This window comes from Streptopelia decaocto, assembly GCF_964273445.1.
Source record: "Streptopelia decaocto genome assembly, chromosome: 1".
In the NCBI taxonomy this organism is placed as follows: domain Eukaryota; kingdom Metazoa; phylum Chordata; class Aves; order Columbiformes; family Columbidae; genus Streptopelia; species Streptopelia decaocto.
The window spans coordinates 65,439,983-65,463,364 of NC_138663.1; the positions used below are offsets into that span (position 1 = coordinate 65,439,983).

The 23,382-nt window shown below is 49.8% G+C and overlaps 2 protein-coding genes across 3 annotated transcripts in view; one reads left to right on the top strand and one right to left on the bottom strand.

Annotated features, from left to right (window-relative positions):
* Nucleotides 1-23,382, top strand: part of CACNA2D4 (calcium voltage-gated channel auxiliary subunit alpha2delta 4) — a gene marked incomplete at its 5' end in the record, with an annotated part of 134,766 nt that overhangs the window by 78,592 nt on the left and 32,792 nt on the right. The gene's annotated exons all lie outside the window — the stretch shown is intronic.
* LRTM2 (leucine rich repeats and transmembrane domains 2) overlaps nucleotides 2,987-23,382 on the bottom strand; it is a gene marked incomplete at its 5' end in the record, with an annotated part of 107,150 nt that continues 86,754 nt past the window's right edge. The window contains 3 exons of one of the 2 annotated variants that reach the window (XM_082042924.1): nucleotides 2,987-3,787; nucleotides 5,599-6,189; nucleotides 9,931-10,092. In XM_082042924.1, coding sequence (XP_081899050.1) covers nucleotides 3,333-3,787; nucleotides 5,599-6,189; nucleotides 9,931-9,997 — 1,113 coding nt within the window. In that variant the 3' untranslated portion in view covers nucleotides 2,987-3,332. Of the gene's footprint in view, nucleotides 3,788-5,598; nucleotides 6,190-9,930; nucleotides 10,093-23,382 lie in introns of those variants that run through there. The other variant, XM_082042925.1, reaches the window with a different exon arrangement.

Sequence of the window (23,382 nt, forward strand, 5' to 3'; positions counted from 1 at the left end):
CCCAGAGTGCCAGTGGATGGTGCAGCAGCTCAGTCACACAAGGGCAGCCTGTTTTCCAGGTGTGCTGGAGAACAAGGTAAGAGCCTGTTTGCCAGCAGCAGCGTAAAGAGGACATTTCCCAGTGAACCCTGTTACTTCGGTCTGTGTGAAAGAGGACAGGTCCTTGTCGTTCCAAGCACAGTATTTGCTTTCCAGTGCAGCCAGCCTTCATCTTTCTCAGTAACTCTCTTTTCTCCCCGTTCCCTTCTTCTCCTTTCCTGGATGGGTTTCTAAACGTAGCAATCCCTTGCTTAGGGTTGAGATAAATCCAAACTTTCTGCCTTATAAATGAAAACAAAAAGGAAAGGATGGGCAAGGTCATAATCAGCCCCATGACACAAGATATAGAAAATATTATTAGCAACAAAGAAAAATTGGTCAGGGCCAGAGGAGGTCACAGGGAAAGTGGAGGGAAAGGAGGATTTCTCCCCTGCCCCAACCCTTGTGTTGTCCCCTGCCTCCCTCCCATTCATTTTACCTCTAGTCTGTCCCCTTAAAAACAGTCTCATTCTCTTGCTCACTCACACACGCACACACATATACACACACACATGTATATAGATTCCATTTGTTTTGTGCAATGTCTCACCATTATTTGACGCAAGTAAAATATAGATCTATAAATATACCGCTCTGACTCAAGTCCCATTTCAAGTATGACCGCGGAGTCCAGTATGGTAAAGGGAGAAGTTCCCCTGAGAGGGAGGGTGGGGAGAGGTTTGTATCCAGCAGGCAGAGTCTAGTCCTGGCTTGCTGGGAATGTGGAGCAGCAGTAACACACGTACAGAGTCTGCACTGCACCAGTTCTGCCCTTCAGAGCGGGCTACGGTTGCAGCAGATGGGATGGTTGGAGTAGCTATACAGTGCATGGGGGAAGAGTCCTTCCTCCTCACATCTTACCAGCCCCCCTCCTCCTCCACTTTCCCACAAGCTGGGAGTGGGGGTACAATGTGTGCGCACACTTGGGGGTGGATTGTTTCTTCTAGTCCTTCTTCCAGGACAGCCTGGTCTTCTGCTTCCTGAAGAGCATCCTTTTCTGTCCCATGCATCCCTGTGTCAAAGGGATGTCATGCCAGAACAACCCAGAGCATCCTGTCTCTTTGCTTCTGGTCACCCTGGGTAGGCCAGGAGGGGGTTTGCCGCTCCAGGCTTTGATTAACGACTTGGAATTGTGTGCCCATGGGTCAGGACAACCACCTGTCTGGGACCAGAACGGGGAGAGGAGCCAGTGTGCATCATTTCCACGGGGATCCAGCAGCAGTAAGCAGGAGGGCTGTGAGACATCCAAAGGCATCGGGATCCAGCTGGAGCAGGGGGAAGAGGTGACGTGCCCTGGCAGGGTCCACCTGCAGTGCGTGCTGGGCTCTGAGCACAGGTTGCTAGTGAAACACCCTGCAAAGCTGGGCTGGCTGCCAGCTCGTTTCCTGATGGCAGGGATCACACCATCCACAGGCGCTGCGGATGCACGACCTCCGGTGTCATCTTCCTCGCCCAGGAATACCCACTGTGACGGGTTAGAGCAGGTTACCATGGCAATGTGCGCTCTCCCCTGGAGACAGCATTTTATCCCACTTCCACTGATACAAAATGAGTCCTTATGTTGAGTTGTTGAGTTCCTTTCAATTTTTTTCCTTTTTTTTTTTTTTTTTTTACTGTCAGGTTGAAAAGAGCTGAGACTAATAGGAGGCGCTGCAGTCTGAGGGCTTTCAAATCCTGTTTGGGGGAAGTCACCCTTACGTGACAGTGGCAGTGTGTGCAGTTGTGTGTGGGGGCACACTCATGTGCAGCTGTGAATGGCCGTGACCACAGCAGTGACAGTAAGGGGAGAGTATGTGGGCTGTGCTGCCTACTATGCTGGACCTTTCCTGGGCTCTCCCACCTGTGGTCCAGGTTTCAGCCTTCACCTCAAGACCCTCCAGAATTCTGCTGCCTCTCTTCGGTCGCCCCAGCTGCATAACCCTACTCCAAACACTGTTCTTGCCCCTCTTGCTAGCCACGCCAGCTCTTGGGTTGTGTGTCTTCTCCCACCACCTTCCACTAGGCTCACACTGCTCCTCAGCATGCCCTACAATGCTGATGCTGGTAAGCCACCTCTTCTTCTCGTCTTTCCTGATGACCCACTTCTGCTCTGCCAGTCAAACATTTCCAAATGGAGGCTTCATCTCCTTACCCTCTCCATTTATCATAGAAAATGTAAAATAGAAAACAAGAGCAGACCTTATTTTTTTCATGCTGTGTACTCATTTCCACAGACTTCTGCTGTAACCTTAATAACTTTGCCTCTCTCCATCCTCTCCTGCCCATTTCCACTGCCTCTGCACTATGGCTGAGATGTTTTTATTAACTCCTCAAAGGCAGAGTGCGTGTATTTTGTCTGAACCAGAAGGTGTTATGCACAGTTATGATGAGGGTAAGGTAAAATGGCTGAATGTATTCATGGCTGCCTGCAGAGGGCAAATCAGTCTGAGCATGTGTGGCCCTCCATGTGCAGGTGGGGTGCCTCGGTGTCTGGAGCTGGGGCTTATTCTCTGTGTGTGGTGGGATCAGAATGAGTCGGGCTGTGTGTGTACAGGAGGACGGCTCTGTATCTGTGCACCTGATGACGTGTGTGTCAGCTTGCAGATTTGGACTTGACCAGGAGCAAAAAGAGGGACACAGCACTCTCTGGCAGCATGTTAGGGTGATACTGGTATCTTTCCACCTTTAAAAGTGAAAAGGGAAATCTCTTCCTGATAGTTGTCATCCCCTTGGAACCTTCCCTCCCTTCTGATGTGCTCTCGGCAGCACTGACTTGTAGGGTAGGCAACAATTTACTGTCACACAACAGCAGTGACCCTGAAAGTGAGGCATGGACACTTCTGGTGTCCTGTTCCTCACATCATAAGCTTTCACAGAGCTGCTCTCTGTTTGCAGAGAGCTCTTGAGAGGATACAAGGTGACTCAGGACCAAAGCTGAGAGGATGACACAGGTTCCCAGAAGGTGCCAGCTGCCTCCACAGCTGACATGTGAGGGGAGCTCTGTGCAAGGGCATGAGGCACAGCAAGCACTCAAGGTCTGACTCTACTTTATTTGTCTGGGAGGGCCCAAGGGTGAAAGGACATAAAATGGGCCTGGGGCAGAGCAACAGAAATTGAGCCAGGTGCCCTGACCCCCCAGAAGCATGTTGCACTACTTGAGTGAGTGGAGCAATAGCACAGTCTGTCTGTCTGGGAAGATGTATTTTGGGAGAACCCATGCTTGACTGCTCTCAGGTACCTTTGTTCATTGCTGTCCCTTCCTTACTAGAGGAGTTTCATGCCACAGAAGATATTTGTTTCTGCTCTTCATGTTCACCTTCTGTGTCACCCATGAGTGGCTGCCTCTTCTTCAGCTCCCGGTGGTACTTGGCCATAAGGGAGGCATAGATGCAACCATAAGCAGCTGCCACCACCATCATGATGCAAACAATTCCACAAACCACCCCTGCAATAATCACAGTGCCAATAGCCCGGCGCACGCTCACAGGCCTATATCGCTGCTTCTGAGGGCATCCCACGCTGGGCTCCACTTCTGTTTCTGGGCCCGATTTAGATTTGGAAGGAGTTGGGCTTCCTTTAGTGCAAGGTGGGCCAGTATTGTCCAGCACTGTGGAGCTGTTCTCATCATCCAGCTGGGAGCAGTAGTTAAACATCTCCATGGGCACCATTCGCATATCCTTTCCTTTCAGCTCCTTGGGCAGGGTACATGCCAGCTGGTCGATTTTCCCACCTGTGCCAATAGAGATAATAGGAGTGAATCACAGCTTCATCTCGATACAGTGACAGCAGAGCTAGATCCTCAGGTGAGGTAAGTGCCTGTCTCTTCATTCACACCTGCACAATACTGATGAGGAGCAGCTGATGGAACTGGGGCTGTTTAGCCTGGAGAAAAGGAGGCTGAGGGGAGACCTATTTGCTGTCTGCAACTACCTGAAAGGAGGCTGTAACATGAAGGGTGTTGGTCTCTTTTTCCAAGCAACAAGTGATAGCAAAAGTGGAAATGGCCTCAAGTTGCACCAGGGGAGGTTTAGATCGGGTATTAGGGAAAATCTTCTTCACCAAAAGGATTGTCAGGCATTGGAACAGACTGCCCAGGGAAGTGGTGGAGTCACCGTCCCTGGAGGTATATGAGACATGTACATGAGGTTCTTAGGCACATGGTTTAGAGGTGGACTTGACAGTGTTAGGTTAAGAGTTGGACTCAATGATCTTCAAGGTCTTTTCCAACTAAAATGATTCTATGATTCTAAGCATTTGCCCTACAGAAGTCAGGCATAGCAGCATTATGGTTAGAAAGTGGGGAACTGCTTTATTATAGCAGGAGGGCCAGGAGATGCAGTCCCTCATGTAGGAGTGCATTGCTGAGTAGGGAGAGTATTCAAGAGAGCCTGACAGATCCTCAGTGCTTGTCAGAAGCGGAGGGAGGAATGGCTACACCTCCATGCACTGGGCGGAAAGAAGACACAAGGTATCCTTTAAAATGATTGTTTTGCCTAACTTGGAGACATTTTGCATGCCTTATCCCTCCACGGCTGGGACAGCTTCAACCATGGCAGCTGATTGGTATGCTTCTGCCTACGTTGAGTTTGACAGTAGAGCTCACAGTGTATGATATCTGCATAGACATCTTCCAGGCCAGGACATGAAAGCCCTCTGAGACCATCTATTAAGTCAGCCTCATACTGTTTAGTGAGTTATGTAAGTGTCAGTAAAACCATTTTAGAAAAGGAGAAATTAAAGCAAAAAGACCGGACTGGACTGTATCTTCTCAATATAACAACAGACACAGAGTCCCATCTTCTAACAACTAATCCATCCCCACTCCGTGAAAATAGTGACAGATGTTGAAACAAATGCTTGAGCAAGTTTGGGCAATTTCTTTGGACAGAGAGAAAAAAGGAAACTTAACTCCATGTGCATTCCATCGACTCTGTGATATCACAGTATCACGGTATGTTTGGGATATAAGAGTCAAGAAAGAAAACAAACCAAAAAAATAAAAGGAGGGGGCAGGAAAGTGAGACTCCTATGCTTGTTTGATTCTGCTCACACAAATTCATATTTCAGACTGCAGTGTAGCCATAGGCGTAGATAATCTCTTTGCAGCATGGCTGTGATCAGCAGGGATGTGACAGCTGACTGTTGCTATCCGCATGATTTGAGACCCTTTCCTACTCATTGGCTCCAGCAACAGAAGGTCAGACCTTCAGTTGTCATTCCTGTAAGAAGTGGCATCTTTCTTTGAGTCTCAGCACCTGAAAGTGTGTCATCCTGTCGACATTCCTCCTAAATGATGCATAGGAGATATGGGGCTGCAGAGGACTTCTCAGCCTGGTAGTGTTGCCGTATGAAGGTGCAGTGGCACTAAACTGTCTCTTAGCATTGCAGCACAGTCCTCATGCTCCTTAGCTAAGATCAGGCATCTGGGTCAGCCTGACCTGCCAGATGTATCTGCCTGAGCTTCTTCCCTGCCTGTCTTTATCTGCCTTTCCGTGGAAAACCAGCGCTTCTGCGCTTGGCTCCCGCTGCGTGAGCACCTACCTCGGTAGGAGAACCACTCCATCCAGTGCTTGAAGTCTCGGAGGTTGCAGTCACATTCCCAGGGGTTGTCCCCGACTTGGAGCTGCTGCAGGCTGGTCAGCGGTTCGAAGGTCACCCTGTCCAGGCTCTGCAGGCGGTTGGACCTGAGAGAGAGGGAGCGGAGGGCAGGCAGGTCGTCAAAGATGCCTGAGGGTATCTGGGCCAGGCCGTTGATGGAGAGATCCAGCTGGCGCAGCAGCACCGTGTGTTGTAGCAGGTCCTTGTCCAAGGCCCGGATGCTGTTGTTCCTCAGCTGGAGCTCCGTGAGGTTCCCCAGGTCACTGAAGATGTTTTGAGGGAGCTGGTCCAAGAAGTTGTTGGATAGATCCAGCCTCTGTAGGGCTGAGAGGTTGGAAAACACTGCTCCCGGCAGGATGCTGAGTTTGTTGTTGAGAAAGAGGAAGGTCCTGGTGTTTGTGGGGATGTCTGAGGGGATGGAAGAGAGGCCCAAGCCGCTACAGTCCACTTCCAGGTTGTGGCTGTTACACTTGCAGGAGGAAGGACACGCAAAGAAGGACTCGGCAGCACATAGCGACAGCCAGCAGCCAAGCACTGGTAGGTGAAAAGCAGAGGAGAAACAGTGCATGTATTAGAGCCGTGCTTTCCCATCCTCACCCACCACCACCTGGAACTCCAGTACGGCTACACCATCACCCTCACAGCGGGATTCTGCGCTGCAAGGCCCTGCACTGTAATGAGCTTCTACACAGCTACATCCCTTTACTGCTGGCCTGCACCCCGGCAGGATGACTTTCCTCTCAGCCTGTTCTTTTTTTCCCATGAGCAAGCAAGTAAATATCCTTCCAGTTTCACAAGGAAGTTAGGGTGCATCCCAGGGGACTTTGCTGCCAGATACTGGAGTACTGGAACCTGTCAGAGGAGAATGGAGCAGAGAGCAGTGGGAAGTGTCACCTCTGATAAAAGACAGTTCTTTCTAAACGGTCAGGGTTGAGAGAGGAGGGACTGGTATGTATTTAAGAAGCTCTGGTTTGGTTTTTTTTTCAGAAATAGACATGTTAATGAAAAGCTTTTAAGAAAAAATAAAACAAAACAACCTACATCTCAGTGGTGCTCCTGCAATTTTAATCCTAATCTTTGTGACAGATCAGACCCAGGTCTAAATTAGCCTCTAAATTAGGGTATCATTTGCTTTCCGTATCCACGGTGTGTTGCGTGGGCCTTTTGGCAAGAGACTTTTTTATTAATTAGATTACTTTACAAAGGGATGACCAAGAAAGCTGTTAAAATAGTAACAAGGAGACCCTAAACCACTGGACACCTGGTACTTGCCATTGCCCTCAAAGTATTTTCTGAATCCCACAGCAACAGCCCTGCAAGTATCTCCTCTAACCAATACTGCCCGTAGCAATGGAGATGAGGAAAAAATTGCAGGTTGTTAGTTGAAGTAAAGGGCTGTTAGGAAGATGGTTAGCATGCTCCCCCTTTCTCCTGCAGTGTCTCAAAGGCAAGGTCAGACAATCCCCAAAACAGCATTTTTTAGAGCTGTTGTGAATCACCATTGCAGACATGGGTCTGGATCCTTGTGGGTGGCATCAGGACAGTAGTTACCAACCCTCCCTGGGAGCCAGTAGCTTTTAAAACTCTCAATTCTGTGACAAAAAAGTATCAGCAACACGAAAGCAAGCTTTATGCCTCCTGTCATTAGAGGAGTGGGAGTTATGTTTAAGCAGACTATGTAAAACATTTTCATCCTTCATCTTAATTCCTTTTGTGGAACTGAGATTAGTTTCTTCAATGTGGGAAGCAAATTCAGCTCCCTCGCTCTTTTTTAAGGTGACAAGTTTGAGCATTTGATTAAAACTGAAGCAGGTTTGCCTGTACGTCATGCCCTGTCCTCTCCCTTTCTCACTTGTCTCAGGAGAAGATAGTCACTTGGGGTTGGTGGAGTCTTATTAGGGGTGAATGGTAGCTAAAGTGGATGTCTTTATCATCTCGTGGTTCCTTCTTGGGCTGACAGATTGTTCTGTCCTGTTTGGGGTCTTTTTTTGTGTTTTTTTTGTTTTCCAGAGAACCAACAAGCAGGTGTTTTGTTTCTTAAACCCAAAAGGAATTGTGAAAGGATTGCCATAGGAGAGGGGGCCAGTGGAGTCCCATGCTCTGGAGAAGCTCTGCCTGGAATATCTCTGCAGTCACCCATGCTCTCCCTCTCCTTCCTTGCGCCACTCTCTCTAGAGTTTAGTCTGGCCCATAGCCCAATTTTTTATATCAACTTGGATTCTGTCAGCGATGCTGCCTTCACACTCAAACCCTGTCATCCTGTATAGGGCCATTTTGTGTTCCCATGATCCTTGTGAGAGTTGTTGGATTTGTGGATGGGTAGCCTAAGGAGAACTACGACTTTACTGAGGACCAAGGGATAAGTGTTCAGAGAGAGTGTCCTAGCTCTTTTTCATTTCATCCATCTTTTATAATTCCTTCAAGAATTTTTTTTTCTCTTACAGTTGAGATGTCAGGTGTATGTCAGCCCAGGCTATGCCAGTCTTTGTGCTCTTTTAATGATAATTAGGGATCCTTATGGTGGAATACAAAAGAGATCTTTACCCTGAGCACCTCTGTGCTTTCTTGTCATGCAAAGGTTAGGGTCAACAGCAGAGACTGCCATGAAAGCAGTTCATAGCCCATGGACTGGCACAGTGCAGGTACTGTCTGTCTGATTGATATTCAATTCCATTCAGAATACATTGCACTCTTGTTTAGGGAGAGAATTAAAAGAATGGGAGCTAGGGTGGGGAAGGGAGAGAGCAGTGAGTCACTCAAGTGACCCCGTATTTTCCTGGATGCTTAACAAAAGTACAGTATTAATAATAGATTGACAGCTGTGATGATGAGATAACATTTAGCTGCTTTGTACACCAAGAAACGCAAGAGCAGACTGTGTGTAATGCTATACGGGTAGCATTCTGTTCAGGGCTTATCTCTCAAAATGCCTACCCACCACCAGCCCTGACTGGGTGGCTGTGGGGCTCCACCAGTATGCATGCTGGCAGCGGCTGGTAGGAACAAAGTCTCAGGCAGCTGCTGTGGTTATGTTCAGGAACGGGATTTATGCCAAGTTTCTGCAGCCATGTAGTATGTGCCAAAAATGTCTTGTTGTTACCCATATATTGCTCTATGCTCTTGGAAATATTTTACTAAAATCATGGAGAGATGGTCTGATTTCATTTTCAGTCCCTGCAAGAGATGCATCCAGTAGGATGTAAGCTGAGACCAAGGAACTCATTGCACTGGTTAAGATGCAGCTCCACAGGGAAGAGAGGCAGGGAAGTAATAGACAGAACTTGAAACTGTCTTCCAACCCTACAGAAGGATGTGTAGCATGTGTTTTTGTGTTACGGGAAGATTAAGTTACTTTGTGGAGTGTTTGGTGACTCTAGCAGGTGGCAGAAAGCTGATCCAGGTATATCAAAGTCAAGACTCAGTAGCATTCATTGTAAATAATTTATACAGCAGTCTAGTCTGTGAGGATGCCTGTTTTCTGAAGAAGGAAACAATTGCCCCAGCTTCTTACAGTGGCAGTCCCAAATTTGATCAGGGGGCAGGAACAAGGAAAACCTGCTCAGCTACCTGGGCATGCAGTATGGATGGACACCCTCCAAGTGCTCTCTTTGCTCCGCTACGGTTCCCAAATGCTCATCTGAAGTGCAGGTACATTCTCTGATGCCCACATCACCACCCTAGCAGTCTCTGCTCCGCGCTCAGGGATGCTGTAGCAGATACCCTAGTCCACTGGGAAGATGCATAGGCTGAACTTTTACAATTTAATTTAAAAGAGATCTTCTTTATTGACTCCTTGATTTTCACTACATGTGGCAGTGCCCAGTGGGAGAATTCTGCATTTGCATCCTGCATTCCCTTCTAAAATCTGTCATGACTTCTGCCGTGACCCCGTGAGGAGCCGTGACCCTTGCTCAGCAGCCTACGTGTAAACCCCTGCCACAGAGAGGAGTCTGCAGCTTACAGGATGCCGATCTGAGAAGTGTTCGGGGTGGATCTTTGTGCGGTGGTATCTGTCTCACTGTTTCTCACCTGCCAGGCCCACTGGAATTCAGAAACAATCATCACTCACTGTCCCACTTTAAGCCCATCTTCATCTTTAGAGTCTCGCTCTCCCTCCCAGCTAGCCTGGCCTCTAAAGGAATCAGGAATTAGTTCAAACATCTCCATTCTTAGCTGTCCCTCTCCCCTATTCTTAACCCTGATGTGACCTATTTTCTTTCTGCTCCCTTGACAAACAGAATCACTGTACTTAGTACCTGAGCAGGTGTTACTTACAACAAGCCTCTTGCCACCTCATGAGGAACCTGTTCCTCCACCGGTGGCCAGCAGTTGTAGGCAGCATCGTTGTCTTCTCCAGCGTGTCTTCACATCCACCAGCCAGCCTGGCACACGGCCTCGGAGGGAGGAGGAATGACCTTGTAGCCTGCCTGCTGAGTCCTGGAGGGGGAGAGCAGAGCAGAGCGGGTGGGATTCAGTTCCCTGGGTGCAGGACGTGGGGCTGGACTGGGCTCAGTGTTGCCTTTCCCCCTCCCTCAACTAGAGTGTTGGCTCTGAGGCATCAGCTGTGTTTTGGAGGAAGGATGGAGGATGTTGCAGGAGGCGCAGCGTGATGAAGGTTCAACGTTAATTCACTCTGAACCTTGCAGTACAGAAATAAGACCTGATTCACCTAAGTGGCGAAGAGACAAGTCTGTGCTTGAATCGCCTGCTACAGGAGCTATATTAGCCTCGTGCTCAAGGTTAATGGGATGAATTGCTGAGGTGCTGCTGCCAGGGCAGCAGACTCCAGCTCATTCCCTCTCGCCACCACGCAGGCTGGTACCACCTGTGCATCCTTCCCCTGTCTCACGGCTCAGGCTCTCTGAGGTCTGGGCGCCAGCAGCTGCGAAGCCACTTCTCCCCCCTCCCCGAATTCCCCACCAGCACTTCCTTTCTGTTCGAAGGTAAAATGGATGTGATGGCAAGAGAAGGGCTGAGCAAACACACAGCTCCAGCTTGGGGATTCCACACTGCAGCAACTGCAGGAGCTGAGGAGCAAGCAAGCCTCGAAGGAGAAAGGAGGACCTGGGGCAGGGGAGACTTGAACAGGAGTGTTGAAAAGAGAGGAATTACATCTTAATTAGAAGAAGGAAAAATGCTCAATCTAATTAGAAACCCAAAGACCATAAACTCTCCCCTGACAATAAAAGACTGACAACAGGTTCCTCCTTCTCTCCTGCTTCCCTTTTTTATACAAGCAAGCAGGAAAAGGGAAAACACCGCAGACCCTCCTGTTCCCCTGCTTGCTTTTTGACGTGCCACCCACAGACACAGCAGCAGTTAGAGGGACACATTCCAACCAAGATACAGAAATAAACCATCCTCCATCCCCTCTGTGTGGCTCTGACAACATCTACAGCCTTTATTTTAGCTGGGCGCTGCGCTCCCACCGGGACACTCTCCCCACACACGTGCCAGCTGCTCCCCCTCCCCCAGGCTCCCGTGACTGATTTATATTATATAGGAATGTAAATCATATATTTAAATTAGCATCTCAGTGAGAAAGACAAGTAGGTTCAGTGCCTGAACTAGTACATTTTGCAAGGCTATTTAGATCATTTACCCAAATGCCAGTGCACCAAATAGATTAATACCTCTCATGGCACCAAAACTAATCCAGCCTTCACCTACTGCAGCCCCCATTCCCCAAACCGAGCTGGAGCCCTTTCTCTGTAGTCCCTGCTAAAGGAGAAGCCGCAACAAATAGCTGTCCCCAGTCAGTGCTTGCACTCACCCTGGCTGAGAAGGAGACTTTCAGCTTCCCCCATATCAATGCCTCCATCATAAATGCCACCCCTCAAGTCTCCTGTCCCTGGCTGTCAGTATTAACAAGGAGGATGAAAAGCCGCAAGCACTTACCTGGAGGGGCTCTGCCCGCAGCCACTGCCACCCGCCTGCCCGGGCACTGTCCAGTTACAGCCTCTTCCTTCCCTCTCCCTCCTTGACTTTCTCTCCTCGGCTGCAGGCTTTCCGTGTGCTCTATTTAACTCCCTACAGCACAGGAATAAACGGCAGAGTTAAGCTGACAGCCACAGAGCCTTATCTGCCTGCTGGATAGCGGGAGTCGATCAGCTCCAAATCCTATCACCAAACGATCGCGTCCTTGCTCTTGGCATCAGGGGCTGCCAGCCATGCTCTGTCTTTCCCCTTTCCCCACCTTCACTCCGTCTAACTTTGTCAGGGTTATAGATAGCTCTGTTCCTTGCACTCTTGCCTTTTGGCTCTGTTTTGTAACACCCCATCTGTATCAGCTGGCTTGGCTCCAATCAGGGGGGCTAAGCTTTAAAACAAAACAAAACAGCTTCCTTGGGTGCTTTGTGGCATAGCTTCCCTCTGTGGGGTCCCCTCAGCCCAGGCCCCCACTCAGGCCATGGGCTGGTATCCCCCCCATTCCTCTTGCTACTCTCTGCAATTTGGCCACAACATCCCCAGGGGACAGTGCGGGGCTGGAGCAGGACCAGCATACCCAGGTGCAAGGATGGTGACAGGGTGAGGGTCTCTGCCCCTCGCTCCTGGTGCTCTGGCAGGGCAAGTCCAGCTCTGGCACTAGTTTCTGGTACCTCATCGGCGCCTCTCCCTCTCAGGCAGCACCAAGGCTCAAGCACAAAGTGCAGGGTGGGAGGAGCAGCCGTGTATAAATAAGCCTTTTCCCTATGTTTAGAATTTATTACAGTGCATAGTGATTAACACCTGTTCAGGCTTTAATGCTGTCTCCTGCGCTGCAACACGCACGAAGATGGAGGCGCCTTGATAAACCCAAGATTATTTTAAATGCATGTCACATAAACACAACACTCCACGCCCCATAGATAGCAGCCACCCTTTGTGTGCTCATACACGTTTATGACTTTAAAGCAGCTGTCTTCATGTATGTATGCAGATATAGGTGCAAATCTAGCTTACTTTCACAAATGTGTACAAAGAGTTGGGCCTGCACACATGCCAGGAACTCTTTTGTGACTTCCATGGCTTGCACAAAACTACCTGCTTCTCCAAGAATAAGTTCAGGCGGCAGAGCAGTAGATTTGGGATAGGTAGCGGTTCCTGACTGCTGAAGTGTAAGGGACAATAAGCTTCTGCATTTAGGCCTTGAAGTAGTATGTTTATGAGCAATTTTAATTCCAACGGTGCAGAAAAAAACAGTTTCTCCCATGCATCTATCGCCCATAAGCACTTTAGGCCCTTAGAGATTAATATTCTGCAGCCAGGAGAGAGCAAGGAGACAGAAAAGACTTTTGAGAGTGTCTTTCCAAAAGGTTTTCTCTGAGTTGTCTTTAATTCTGACTTAATTAGCTGGTTTACTGTGGCCCAAGAGATGCCTTCTGCTCTGCAGAGCACCAGGCCAGCTGCGCTCACTGCCAACGCAGCACTGGGAACCCCAATAGTCCTGGGGCAACTAACACCTGCCCACACCTCCAGACTCTCCAGAGCACCACCAAATCTATCCAGCTGCTTTCAGCCTGACAGCCAGGGACCTTTCTAGCAGCAAGGACTCTGCCAGACCTAGGAGTGTCTCCCATACACCGCCAGCCCAAGAGGAGAGGCACCATGCCATCCATTCTGAACTAGCGTGGCATTGCCTGGGTTTCGGGGCTCGAGGCTGATCTGCATCACTGGAGCTCAGAATGCTCTGAAGTCACCCAAGGGCTCCATAACCAGGCATTAGTCTTTTTCCAGGCTTACTAGATGGTTCCTTCTACCTGGAGCAATGTGTCAGCTGAATCCCCTGTGATGCACGGGACACACTGTCCTGAGCTTTCCTCCATGTGCTTGGAGTTGATTCTCTTTCCCAGATTCTGGAGAAATGAACAGGGCAGCCTGTGGGGCTGGTGATGGCCTTTTCTTCTTGCCATTTGATATAGGACAGTAGAAGACAACTTTTTTAGTTTCAGCTCAAAGCAACAGAATGAAATCATCAATTTCTGGCCCATGGGCTCTGGTGGCCAAAAATACACTGAGCTGAAGTGCCACTTGGACATTTGGCCTGCTGACAGACTCTAGAGGACTCTCTAATGAGGATTCCCCTAATTAGCTTGAACAGGGAACTTTACTGCTGGGGAGGAGATGCTGAGGAGATTGTAATGACTCTACTGCACTTGCCAGGGCATAAAAGCTACAGCAGGCACTACCACTCTCTTGTGCTTCACCTCTCCCTGCCCAGATACCAGTAATGTTTGCAGCATCACTCTAAAGCCCAAGCTTTCATAAGCGAGGTCTCAAGGAGCACACTGTGAGGGTAGGGAGGGTTTCAGTTCCCTGCATCCACATTCTGGTTTAGTTACACTTCCCAATTTTGTGATACCTTTCATCCAAAGATTTCCATCTACTTTACGAATGGCCCTTACCACAGTTGTAGGTGGTGGTTGTGTTATTTTATATTTAATGACCCCCGAGAAGCAAGGCTGAGGTTGTAACCAGTAGTGTCTCTGCTCTATGTAGGTAGATCCCATTTTCCAGACAGGGACACTGAGGCTAGAGAGACAGGTGACTGTGTCACTCGGATGAGTCGCAGTCAGAAACAGAGCCCAGCAACCTCTGTCTCTGATTATCTCTCCTAGTCCCTAGCACTAACCCTTGGATCATGGCTCAGGGATCAGACTCCCCGTTAACAGCCTGGATTACGAGCAGTGGCAGGGCATGCGGGTGACCTATATTACAAAAGGGTAGGTACCAGAGGCTGCAACAGATGCCAGCAATAAATTATCAGGAAGCATACGCTGACGTTCATCCCTCTCCCACACTCTCCTTGACAAGAGGTGGCAAAGTCCCTTTCTCCTTTCCAATGCTGAATTGCTTTAGCCTTTATCGGAAATGCAGCAGGGTGAGGGAGGACACTTTAAGGAGATTCTCTTTTTTTCCTCGCCTTTCCTTGTTGCTTTTAGGATTCCTGTTTATTATCATCACCCATAATGCAGGGGACAGTGGTACTCCAGAGTCTAGTGATTAATGTGTGTTGTTCTGTATTTTGTTCCTGCATCAGCCCTTGGGGGAGAAGAGTTGACCTACAGAGGGCAGGGAGACACAGCAGCCATAGGATCTGATCACAGCAACCAGAAGTTAATTAAGTAACCTGTCTGATGAGTTCTGGTGGGGAATTGTGCCCTTGACAGTACCACAAGTGGGTTTAAATGGCATGGAGATGATGCCATTCTTGGCCCCCCAATTTGGTAGGTCAGTTTAGCAAATTATTGACCACAAGAGGTCACCTTGTTTCAGCTCCTCATTTGTTGTTTATTTGGACTGCAAAAGCCCCAGAGGTGGCAGCCAAGCTCAGCAGCTCTGTAGAAACATACAGTGTGTGTTGCTGCCCTAGTGAGCTTCTAAGCTAAAAAGCTGGGGGCTTCATTTCCAGCACTTGCTGATTAACACATGTGTTCAGGATTCATTAGTGTTTTGCTGTCACAATCAATGGAAAGCACATTTTAAATTCACACGAGAAACCCAGCTGCAGAAGAAATGGTGCCATCTGACTTGCAGTGATCGATCACAGCTATGCAAAACACTTCGTATAGAAAGCTGTAAAGTAGAAAGCGTGCAAAACCTTGTTGTAAGGTGGTGTTAGGGACTCTGCCACATTCCTGACTTGGTGTGAATAAAAACTTTACCCTGTTCTCTGGGATATGAAGAGGTCAAAAAGCTTCTGATCTTTGGAATGCCAATGCGTAGGCACCTCTGAAATGCAAATGTGATTGGTGTTAAAAAATGTTTCCGCCCTAGGCCCCTCCAAGAAAAATCAATTTTATCCCCATTTTATGGAGAGGTAAACTACGATAGAGGTAAAACTGGCTGATGAGTTTGGCTGGCTGAAATTCCAGCTGCCCAGCTCTTGATGCCTTGTCATGAGCCCACATCAGTTCCCCACTCAAGATTTTCAAAGCTGCGAAGTACAGGGCTTGCACTGGATCACTTGGGCTTGTAAATACACTCCTGTCCTGCAGTGGTGATTTGTAGGGCTTATCAAAGTTACATAGACTAAAGGAGTTTTGGTGGGGCTTTCCCAAAGTTTCCTGATGGGCTGGTGCCAAAATCAGGAGAGAAGCCAATTTTCTTGATTCCTCATCCTGTACCTTAAGCAGGAAACATTATTTGCATGCCAAACCTCCTTGACCAATGCACAATAGCGAAATTTGGAGATATTGGAAGGGCTGGAAATATCAAAGGCATCAGGCCCCGTCAAACCCTCTGAGAAAGCACAGAGCATCTGAAGGGAAGCCAGGGTGGGTAGCACCGATGGGAAAGACCCAGATTGCCACGGAGATGTGGGATTCCTTGGGAAGCTGTGGAAGCAGGTGGGGACAGCGGGATATCCAACACAGGAGTGACAGGAAAGTCCCAGCACAGTGAGAGTGCAGCAGATGGAGGAGGCCCAGAGCAGCAGCAGGAGGAGAGCTGAGGGGGCAGCTGACAGGAAGAAATCCAGCCATGTGTGTGCCAGCATCTTCTCTGAACGCGACAGACCACGTGCATGTTTTCTCCATGTGAAAGAAAGGCAGCTGAGAAGCGAAGTGGGTGAGGGAGTGGGAGAGGGGCTCAGAAAAGGGACACGTGAGCTGGCTACCCAGTTTCCTGCTCTTTTTTCTTGCCACGGAGTGATGTTGTCTTTCTTCTCACTCTGTTGGCAAAAACTGGTAACTGAGTGAGATGTGGATGGGGGTTCTACATAAAGACTGAGATAACATTTTCTGATCCAGCCCGGAACAGTTGGCTGTGGGTGGTGGCTTGTCACCAGCCCTGCCAATTCTAATCCAGATCCCAGTTTTTCTCATTCTCTCAGCTGTGGAGTGAAGAGCCTTTTCTATGACTTTAATTTCCTGCAGGGGTTAATCCTGTGGTCAACAGCAGCTCATGCCCTTAATCCTTAAAAGAAGGACTGTGGCCGCTCCTGACCCAGCAGGTCTGAGGGAGCCACCCTTCTGCTCCCCATTTCTCCTTTACACCTCATGAGTATCCTTCAGCTCACTGGCATTTAAAATGCCACTCCCCACTTCCTGCCGACCCTACCCCAGGGGTGTGGGTGGGTGGCACAGCCCAGGGAGAGGCTCCAGGCAGAGAAAGCAGCTTGGAGTGAGAATCCTGGTTCTGTGGTCCTCATTCCCCTCCCCAACACACACACAGGTGTTTTTCACACTTCTTAGTTGGTTGGTGCCCTGAATCCCAAAGTAATCTCTTTCTTGTTTTTATTCAGGTGGTATTCAAGAAGGAGGGTATGTATGGGCCCACATTTGTGAAGGATTCTCTGAGGGCTTAGAAATTTTGAGATGACCCAGTACCTTCCCTGAGTCTCCTATTAGGGAGACCTAAAGGATGCAGCAGGTCTGTGAGAGGGAAGGTGCCAGCCTGTCTGAAATGAGACATACATTTACACGCACAGAGCAGTAGATGGAGGTGCATCAATTTAGCAGGGAAACAGGAAAACGTAAGTTTTTTTATTAGTGTAAACTCTCAGTCCACAGTTCTGTCCTTGGGGCACTAGGGCAGACATCTGTCAAACAGTGTGGCCAGACTGCCAAATCAAGAGGCTTCCAGATCAGTATCAAGAAACCCCTGTTATATCTTATGGGGGCCAAGGCAATTCAGCCATAAGCCTTTCTCCTTGTGCTTCCTTATTCCTAGAATCAGATGAGCTTCTGCAAGCTTGGGTGGTCCTCTGCACACAAAATGTCCTGTACCTGCTTGTTTGCCATCCTTCTTGTCTGCATTAGCCCAAGAAATGGCTTTGCCTTTTTACATAGCAATACACCCAGGCCTGCAAGCTCACTAGCCTTCCTAGTGCTTGACACGTGTTACTTTTGCTTCTGGTGGAGAAGCCAACGTGATGGAGAACTGCTGTCACCGCAGCTGCTGAGAGAGTCCCTTCCTCTCTTCCTCACCCAGCACCTTGGCTGCTCATTCCCAGCTGCAGGCCTCTCAGGATGAGACCCCTGGCTGCGAGGGTAGTGACTTGCCACTTTGGCAGTTGGAGCAGGAGGAGACGAAGGACGTAGAAAACATGGTGGGACAAGGGAAGAACTTCACTGCTGCCTCACTTCACAAGCCTGAGCCCCAGGCATGTGCACAGGGGCAGGGATCATCCATGCATGCACAGCGGTGGGGCAGAGCAGGAGATGCCAGCAGTAAAAATCCTCTCTGCCTCTTATCATAAGGGGATCAGTGACCCAGCACGCACACAGCTCCTGGCAAACCTCCCAAGGAAAGGCTGACTCTCATTGTTCTCACACATTGCGTTTATACTGAACTCTGAAGGAGACCTCTTTCTGCCTTCCTAAGTTGCATAGATATGTTTCACTTGGTTGCCACTGTGGCATGAAGTTGGCGACGCTGCCTGTAAGAGAGAGCCTGGAGCTCTTCCTGCCCTTCCCCATTGATGTCCATCACCTTCCCAGAGCATCCAAGAGAGGCATCCCTGCAAAGTCCACACAAACTGCCTGGGGTCTGGGCTGCAGCCTGTAGCTCCAGGGGTGCCTGAGTATCTCTGGGACACACGCTCTTTACAAGCTGGGAACATTGCCTATAGCTCAACAAGATGCGGTGACAGCTCTCACAACCCAGAGCTCCCACCAGGCTATTTGGATGCATCTGGGTTAGCACACACACCACAGCCCATGCTGCAGAGCTTGCTGAGGCTGGGGAGGGTCTTCACATATGATCTGACTTTAGTTTTCTGGAGGGTTTGCAGCCACAGAAGAGATACAGGTTGGGCAATGTTCATATCCCATCGAAACCAGTAAATGCAAGTGGTGTGGAGAGCAGGGCACACCTTCAGCCCCTCTGCCCCCCACTTAGGTACCTCACAGCAAAATTCTCAGGTACCTCACAGCCGCAGCAGCAGCACACCCTGCTTTGGGGAGCACCAGCAGTTGAGACCCTCGTCGGGTATGGAAAGAGAACCTGAGTGATAAGTGCTAAGCTGCCTGTAACAGCTCCTCTCCAGACTGAGGGTGTGGTCCTACTTTTTTATCCCTCATCTGAGGGCATGGTCCATGGGGAAGGAAGCTCCCCAGCTTTCCAGCCTCCTTGGAGTGAGGATGAATGTGGTAGCAGGGCTTCTCTTCAAAGTAACAGCCTTTGCTTGCAGTCAGTCTTGAAGTTCAGATTTGTATGGCCTTGCTGTAAATTTAAGTCTCAGTCCTTCCTGGGGTGGATGTGGGACATTGCAGTGTATAAATAATGGAAAGTCTCTTGTTTTCCCATTCATCCAAAAAGAATCAAGAAATTGTCTTTTTTTTTTGTCATATGATAAATTATGCCATTTGGTTTGCAAAGCCAAGCATTTAAATGTAAGTTAATACCTGCACAACCTCAATTCATCCACTTGTATATATGCCTTACAACACAGCCTTTGCTTACCCCAGCAGGTCCTGTTTCTTTTTTCACAAGACCCTGTCCCATACTCAGTGCAAAGGACACATGATACTTCCACTTACAATGAGGATGCTGTAATAAATAAGGCTATTTTTATATGGTCAGCATTAAATACCAACCGTCAGTTTTGGCATGTAGCCACAGTCTATGCATTCCTAATTTTGTGGGTGCCCAACATGAGACCCTAGGGGCCATTTTGCAGAACTGCTGAGTGCTCACAGCTGTTTTCCAAAATGCTGGCAGCTTTGCCAGCAAACTGGTACAGTCTGGAAGGCTCAGTGGCACCAAGAGCCAAGAGGTCCCAAGCTCTGGTCCTGCACCTGCTGCTCTTTCCCCGTGTGGCTAAATGGGAAGTCTCATTTCCCTTCAAAAGCAAGGAAAATAACCATTCTCTTTTGCCTCATCAAAAGCATAAATTCTCTATCATCAGCTACGAGGCAATTGCAGCAGCAAGCATCTTCAGAACACCACAAGACAATGAATAATGATGTATTGCCTGCAGGGTTTGTATGGCAGGCAGTAAACAAATAAAACAGACAAACACTTTGCAATACCAAAGAAAAAAATAAAATAACAGCCCCCTGCTTCACTCCCTGAGCATCGTGTAGCTGGTGCCCTGAATGAGGCAGCTTCTGAAAATACAGCGTGTGATCCCACCAGTCAGGGCTGCAACCCGGTGCAGATGGCACGCTGCCCTGAATCCCAACATTTCCTAACTTTCAACTGCTTGTTTTTGCAATGTGAATAAAACCATGTTTCACGTAATCCCACCCCTCGCAGGTGGAGCAACTTTTCCTTCCACCTCTCCAGCCTGGAATTGAACTGGTTTATAGAAAAAAAATATTCTTGCTATTAGGATGGCTTCAGCCACACAAAGCATTTTTGTGAGCCAGCATTTTGGTAAAGCCATGGCAGGAATAAGGTATGTGTTACAGTGTATTTCCATGCAGCAGGGACAGAAACAGCCCAGAAACTCCAACTCCAGCTCCTTCCCACTGAGAACTGGATTGTGTGTCATGGTGTCGCACTCTGGAGCATTACCCAGCTGGCAGGAGCATCCCAGTATGGTCATTTGAATTATGGCTTGAGACACTCATGGCTGGGACAGATGTCAAACGGTGTAAGCAGCTGCTTGTAACCAAACATGGCAAGTGAAGGAAACTGCTTGGTCTCTCTTTTGAATCAGCAACAGGCAAATGCTGAAGAGTCACTGAAGAACTGCCTAGAAATGCCCTCGCACAGGCTGAAGCCTGTCCCCATCCTGTTACAGCCTCTGCTGCTCCCTGGATGCTCCTCTCCAGGTATCCTCATGGCCCTGTGCTGCTGCTGCTGGCCCTCCCTGCTGCACCGAGACGCGGGTCTGCCTTCATCGGCTTTCTGTGGTGCTGAAAAGCCTAGAAAATCCCTTCCACTTCAGGTTGAGAAAAGCCGGAGGAAGGGCAGGGAGCTGGAGTAGCTGATGAAGATATCCGAGCTGGGGGTGCACCCTGCTAGCATGTGGCATTCACTTTGCTGGAGGCAAGGGTAAATCTATGATCTGGTATGAAAATTGCATAAGAGGGCTTCCCCCCTTTCTCTTTGCAAACAGCCCCTTTACTCAGGATTTACCTTAATTCCTCCAAGAGGGCAAGATACGCTAACAGAGATAGCACTGATGTCTGACGGGGAGACAACTCCCGCAAGCCTTCCGCTCATGTGGAATAATTCCCTTGCAAATGTTGTTTGCCCACAGCAGTTAGAGGAGGATCCACCCCCCACCCCCCCCAACAGACCTGAGTGACAAGGCTCAGAAGAAAAATGGTCTGCAATTCTGGAAAGGCGCTCCCTCCTCCTCACTGCCAGAAATGTCCCCTGCTTTATGACAAGTCTCTGTGTGCCTTTAAGGGTCCCGCTGTCTTTTAAGGGTTTTCTTCTTTAAACCCTGTGATAGCAGCTGCTCCAGTCCTTCCCAAATTACATCTTCATTTCTCCCTGCATCCTTGGGTGGCAGATCAGGCACCAACAGCAGAGCAGTGCTGTACCCTGCTCAACACTGTTGCCATCAGGGATGCGCTGGACATGCCACATTTAGGCTACCTGATGGTCCATTTGGTGGGCCTGTGGCATCCTCTCTCCCCACAATGGGAGAGCTCCAATTTTACATGTCTCACTTAATTAGCATGAGGTGCAGTGGCAGTAATAAACTGGGCAGGCAGCAAGAGAAGGGGGCCAGAATGCCCTGAGTGGGATGTATGTCTGCACGTGTCTGTGCGTGTGTATATATGCACATGTATATACATGCACGCACATACTAACGCTCACATACATATCCCATAGGGGGCTTCACATCAGCTCATTTGGGACCTCATTCTCCCACTCGCCTCCCAGGCAGTGCTGGAAAAGGCTGTGAAGTTTCTCTGTGCTGTGTTTCACCCCCACCCTCAGTGCTGTATCTTCTGCCCAAAAGTTCAGAAATCACAGGCTCAGCCTGCAGGGATGCTGGAAGCAACTTGGGACTTATTTTTGTCCCACTTGTCACTTCATGTCCTGTGGTCATGTCTGTGAGCTTTGTGAGTGAAATTGTACATGCACACATACACACACATATATACACACTCCTCAGCTGGACCTGTCCAATTCTGATCCTCATTTCTCCATTTTAGGCTGTTCTTACTAAGACAGCTGAGACTTAGCAAAGCCACCATGGGCCAGGTGAGTGGCACCTTGTGTGCTGGCCCCTCTCACAGCCCTGAGGAGGGGACAGAAGCCAGAGCTTTCCGGGAGCTGCCAGGCACCCGGTGACCACAGCACCTGAGCTGCCCGAGCTGCAGTGAAAAACGCTGGTGCCATTCACAGCTGGGAGAAGTTGCTCCCAGTTGCCCGTGCTGAAACTGGACTGGAACCAGTACCAGCAGCCTCTGCGGCAGGGTTGTCGTTCTGCCTTATCGGGGAGCTCGCTGCCCATCAGCCTCACACAACCAAGACTCCTGCACCATGCCGTCTGGCAGACGGTGCTACCCCCAACCACTGCTTTTCTCCCTAGGGGAGCCAGTTCCTGGGGGGCAGCCCCACTGATCTCGCATAGCCGAGGAGGGGGTGGGGGAAATACAAAAGGGAGACATCTCTACTTACCTCTCTCTGTGTGGAACGGAACCTCCTGTGAGAACAGCAGCTCTTCTAGCGAACCCGGTACAATCCCAAAGCAAATCCAGCAGTAAGTCCCTCGGTTGCCAGCTGGGCTCTTGGCTCTCTTACTTTCCAGGAGCCCCTCCTAGCCAGCCGCTCGCCCCGCACGGAGGGCAGAGGAGCCGCACGGTGAGATGGCAGCGTGGGAAAGGGACTGTAATCCTCCGTAAATAATAAATAGGGGGAGAGGGAAAGAGAGAGAGAGGCGGGAGAGGGAGCGACTGCGCGCAGGGAAGTGACAGCTGGGGGTACATCTGCGGTGGCACAGCACACACACAGGAGCGCGCACAGACAGCGCAGAGGAGTCACCCCGCCAGGCAGGCAGGATCTGCTCCCAAACACCCAGAGGAAGGAGCTCGGGAGGATTTCATTTCTCTCAACCCATCCTGGAGAAAGGGCAGTTGCTGTCAGTCCCTCTCTCTCCCTCCTCCCCGCTTTGCCGCCATCCTTCTCAGGGTGCGGGGAGCCAAGGGGATAGAGGAGGGGTGAGGAGATGCCGGGATGGGGGGAGCTCCTCACAGCCCCCTCGGAGGCAGGTTGGTCAGGCACAGGTTATGAGAGGAGGCACCAAGCTGAATGCCTCCTCCCCTCTTTCCATCCCTCCCCTGCCTGATATGGCTGATGACAATAAACCCAGAGAGAAAGGCACAAGTAGGAGGAGGAGAGACAAACCTTGGGTTTAGTATAGGGGTTAGGCAAGCGGCTGCAGCCAAGGCAAGGCAGCAGGGGAGAAAGCCAGGGGCTTGGGAGCAGGTCACCCCCTTCCCACTGGTGCTCCAGAGACAACGGGGGGAAGCAGTGTGTCTGAGACAGAGATTTAAGCGAGAGGTGCCGGCAGACATAGGGCTGGCTGCACCCTGCCCAGCCATGCCAAGCATCCCCAGCAGCTGAGCGCCGGGGCTGCTGTAATGCTCCCCTGCCTGGATGCAGCACAACCCAGTCTCAGTTTCCTTGGGGATTCAGGGAGAACTTGAGGAGTGCTGGTGGGGGGTAGTTGGACCACGGGGAATGGGTGAGACTGTTTGCACCCACAGTTTGCTCCCCTGGATTTGGTGTGTGGTGGGTAGAGCGTGCTCAGCCCCCATGTCCAGCACAAATGTGGGGTGCGGTTACATCCACACCATAACAGAGGCATCCCCTGCCCTCCCCGACACAGCCTGT